This window comes from Haplochromis burtoni, unplaced genomic scaffold (genome assembly GCF_018398535.1).
Source record: "Haplochromis burtoni strain Fernald_Lab_line unplaced genomic scaffold, NCSU_Asbu1 Contig_3387, whole genome shotgun sequence".
Lineage (NCBI taxonomy): Eukaryota > Metazoa > Chordata > Actinopteri > Cichliformes > Cichlidae > Haplochromis > Haplochromis burtoni.
In genome coordinates, this window is record NW_024585748.1 from 65 (window position 1) to 4,859 (window position 4,795).

Genomic DNA, 4,795 nt, shown 5'->3' on the forward strand with positions numbered 1-4,795 from the left:
GAATGATTGTTGGTAACGGTTTCTCGACAAGTCAATGAACATCATTTACAGATATATTGGGTAAATGCCCGAGACATCTATAGAAATGTAAATCGCCGCTTGATTCATTCATTTGCTTAACTTGTTTTGGACCGTAAACAGGGCGTGAATAGGACACCGGAAACAAAGGTCCCCACAGGAGTTTCCGCACCGGAAGTAGCATATGCTAACGTGCACATAGTCTATAGGCAGAATGCTACCAGTATAGCTCTAAAGAATGTAGCATCATAGGCAGTGTAGTCCGTGCTGCAGGGAGAATGGACTGTCATACTCGTTATGTGTCTGTGAGCGAGGGAGGGAGAAAAAGGAAAAGTACGAGCTGTCATCGAGCAGAAACGGGAGCTGGAAGCATGTAAATATAATAACAACCACTGCAGCCAAGAAGAGTGCCTGACGAGCCCAGCTGTAAGTAAGCTATTAAGACTCGTAGGGCTGCTCAATTAATCGAATTTTAATCACGATTACGATCTGGGCTTTCAACGATCATTAAAAATGACTGAGCCGATTATTAGCCCCTCCCTCGTGCTTTACTCTCGCGCTGCTCCGTGTGGCAAATCGAGCGCACCTCTCTGTATTTCGAACAGGCACCACAACAATTAAGAGGACCCGAGGGAAGCTCGGAAAGCTAAGCAGAAGTTATTTGGAGAGGAGAGTGACCTTGACAGATTTCTTTTTACCTGATTTTTGTTTCTAAGAAAATGAGAGCCACATATGAGGATATTTGTTTAAAATTTCAATAGAACAGTAACAGTATAATGTCCTCGTAAGTGGATATCAGGGGTATGTAGAGCAAGATTTAGTATTTTGGTCTAAATAACCCAAAATGTGATTTCCAAATATGTGGATGCCAGGTCCTAGGAGGTTAACCATCTTAAAGCCAACCAGACTCTGCTTCTTGGAGTGGAGTCCTGCTGACTCCAACTGCACACAAGGCCCATGACAGAATCCCAACAAGACAGTTTTTTTTTCCATGGCTTCTCTGAACTCCTCCCACATCCTAGTTTTTCCTTCAGCTACCACCCAAGCCACGTTCTGCTTAACCTGTTGGTACTCATCAGCTGCCTCCTACGTCCCACAGGGAAACAGAGCCCGATAGGACTCTTTCTTCTGCCTGATGTCTCAGTCAGAATGCTGTAGGTGATGGGAGTTGAAGATCTTAGAGACCAGGACTTCTGCCAGGCATTCCCAGAGAAACCTTGCTATATATTTCGGTGCGCCAGGTCTCCAATGCATACAGCGTCCAAGACATTCGGCTTCAGATTGATCATCAATCACATGCATACACATGCTTACAAGTGCACACACATACACACATAGTGCCTTGTCTTTTGTAACCATAGGGGGGTTTTACAATGGGAGGTGCTTGTGTGTACTGTAACTGTTTTCAATAAAAGGCGGTAAGTTGAGTCGAGGTCATCTGTGGTTGGATTCAGTGCTTTCCTGAGACACCAGGCGGGCCTCCCTTGGTAGCAAGTAAAAGATGTTCGTCTTGTTTGTCGTTAATGACAATAAGTTTCTTAACCAGCGGGGCCTGTGGAAGCGCAGACCCAACATCTGTAGTGTCTGTTTGTCTATTCTGGCAAGTACATTGAAAGTAAAGCAAAAGATGGAGTACTTGTATATGTATACACATAAAGGGCCAACAAATGTGCCTGTGTGAACATTCACATTAAATAAATATTGTACCTGGAACTGCTTATATCCCTCATACACGCTCCTACAGGCTTTGGGGGTTTCCGATGATGCACTAAACAAATTTTTTTCATGCCCATATTTCACTCCCTGTATGTTCATACGCCTGTTCATGTCCTGAACTTTGTCTTCTTTCTGCTGCAGTTTGTTATTTGTCCTGTTTGTTATGTGTGGTCTCTCTGATCTTCTTCCTCTACCCCCTCACCACTCAAAAGATGGCTACACCTCCTTGATCCTGTTTCTATTGGAAGTATCTTCTTTTAAAATGAATGAGATTACCTGATCAGTGTGGTTCTCTCTTTGGTATTTTAGAGTTATTTTCATTGTAAAGCACTCGGATATACTTTTGTCGGGATCTGACACTACGTAAATCAAACTGATATGAATTAACTGCAGCACATAACTTCTGCCTGTCTGTACAACTTGTTTCTCCTTTCTTCAGTCTACGAGCTTCAGACAGTGGAGGTGACACCGGGGGTGAAGCGTGTTCTGCTTCCCTTCAAAACCACAGCTGACCTGCCTGAGGACGTCAGAGTGGAGTGGAGACGTTCAGACCTTGAAGATGTGAAGGTCCTTGTTTATGAGAACAGCCAAAACAAGCATGAAGAGCAACACCAGGACTATCAAGGCCGCACTGAGATGAATGAAGAGCTACTGAGAACCGGAGACCTCAGTCTGACCCTGAAAGACCTCCGACCTACTGACAGTGGAGTCTACACCTGCACCGTCTACAACAAGGATGGAGCCATCCTGAAACAGAAAGTAGTGATACTCACTATCAGAGGTCAGTAAACTCATCTGAGGTCAGTAAATGTATAACTTGTGTCTGTATTTACAGCTCATGTTGTATTTTATCAGACTACCAGGTGGAAATAGTCGAAGTAACAAAGGGGAAGAAGTCTGTGCTGCTGCCCTTTAAAACCACTCTTGATCTACCCGATGATGTCACAATCGAGTGGAGGCGTGCTGATGCCAAAGTCACAGTCCACACCTATCAGCACGGTCAAAACCTGCTAGAAAAACAGGGGCAGGATTATAGAGGTCGCACAGAGATGAATGAAGAGCCACTGAGGACTGGAGACCTCAGTCTGACCCTGAAAGACCCCCAAAACACCCACAGTGGTTTCTACATGTGCACAGTCTCCCAGGGTGAAGACATCCTGAGACAGAAAATTGTGACGCTTACTGTCAGAGGTCAGTGAATGCAGCTTCCTCCACCTACTGCTCTTTTAGTTGAGGAACTGCTGTGAAAACATCAAGTGTCCATTTTTGTTGAGTGTCAGATGCCAAATAGATTCACTTAATACACTCATTCTGAAACAATATTTAAATGTTAACTATTAGTGTAATTTCATGGTTCTGCTTTGTCTTGAAATGAGGAAAGGTTCCCATAGTTTTCTTTGATATCACTGAGTAATGGTTGCAGTCCTGATTCCGATGTCTCAAATATTCTTGATAACTCGCACCAGAGATTGAAGACAAGTTAAATGAGACTCTGAATCAATGTTGTCTGTTTCCTCTGCAGGAAAACATGGTGCAAGCTTTACAGAGCAGTTTCAAGGCTTCAGAAATAAGAGAAAACCCATGACTGATGGACCTTCTTCCACTGCGTAAAGTCCTCTTCCTCTTCTTGTTGTTGTCTGTTGTAAAGTTGGTGTGAAATGTAAAGACTGGAGCTGGACCATTTATAATGAATCTTTAACTGAGCGCACATCCTGCAGGTTTAAATCCAATATTTGCTAAAACCTCAGCTCACATCAGAACCTGAATCATTCATCCTTCTTTCAGTCTTCTTTACTGATCAAGTTTGTTTTATTTATATTAAATATCTAAGTGTAATCATGTGACTCATTATTTGGATCTTGATGTCAAACTGGAAATAACAATGTTACATATGTTGGTCTTTTGCTTGCTTCTTCCTGGCTGACTGTTCTGTCTTCTCTGGACCAGGATTCATGAATCTATTCCACTCACTACTAAAGAAGCAAGTTAAATGGAGGAGAAGAGCTGGCAGGTAGGTCATTGTGCACAGCCGTCCTTCTCACAAATGTTTGATTCAAATTTCATGCAGATCTGTGTTTGATCCAGTGTGTATCTCTGACTGACTGTTCTCTCTCACCTTTGGAAAAGGACCATCTTTCGGATTACCTTTGTATTTGGGCCACTTAGTTTTCCCTGTATACTCCTCTTTGGTTCCACTTTTAGAAAACATAATCTCGGATGGACACCTGCTCATTCTCTGCAGCTGGATCCTTCACTTCCTGTCTGACAGACGCCAAGTGGTCAGACTGGGCAGCATGGATGATCTGATATCCTCGTGTTGGTGTTGTTCCCAGACCATCATGAAAATGTTGTTCCAGGTTCAACATTGCAAGTGACCAATCACATTGTTGTGACGTTATTCTTTTGCGTGCCAAGCCATTCATGCATTTATGAAATTCCAATGTTGCAAGGACAATATCAATTCTGCTTACTGTTTATTAAAGGGTTACGGTTAGGGTTAGGGTCAGGGTCCGTTGATCGGCGGACAGAGGCAGTTTCACGCAGCTTTAGCACAGTTTTTTGTTTTACGCCGTTTTTTCCCGAAGTCGCAAAAGTATGACGTCACAACATTCTGATTGGTCACTTGCAATGTTGATCCTGGAACAACATTTAGTATGATGATCTGGGAACAACACCAACACGAGGATATCAGATCAACCGGGCAGCATCACCTCATCCCCCATCACACTGAACACTGGTGCTCCACAGGGGTGTGTACTGAGCCCTCTCCTGTACTCACTCTACACCTACGACTGCACGGCCACTAACAACTCCAACATCATTGTGAAGTATGTGGACAACACCACAGTGGTGGGTCTTATCACCAACGGTGATGAAATGGCTTACAGGGAGGAGGTCACTGTTGCCGAGACAACCATCTTACCCTCAACATCGCAAAGACAAAGGAGTTGATAGTGGACTTCTGGAGGTGCAGAGAAGCACACACCCCCATCACCATCAACGAAGCTGCTGTGGAGAGAGTGAGCAGCTTCCGTTTCCTGGGTGTACATCTGAAAGACGA

General features: G+C 43.9%; 1 protein-coding gene across 1 annotated transcript; it reads left to right on the forward strand.

The window, feature by feature from the left end:
• Nucleotides 1–2,171: 2,171 nt before the first annotated feature.
• On the forward strand, nucleotides 2,172–4,034 carry LOC102307029 (the record flags this gene model as incomplete). Its single annotated transcript, XM_005953239.3, is given in 5 exon segments — nucleotides 2,172–2,515; nucleotides 2,590–2,925; nucleotides 3,257–3,341; nucleotides 3,682–3,745; nucleotides 3,862–4,034. Coding segments are annotated over 4 exon segments (609 nt in total). The 3' UTR covers nucleotides 3,725–3,745; nucleotides 3,862–4,034.
• Between the last annotated feature and the right edge of the window lie 761 nt (nucleotides 4,035–4,795).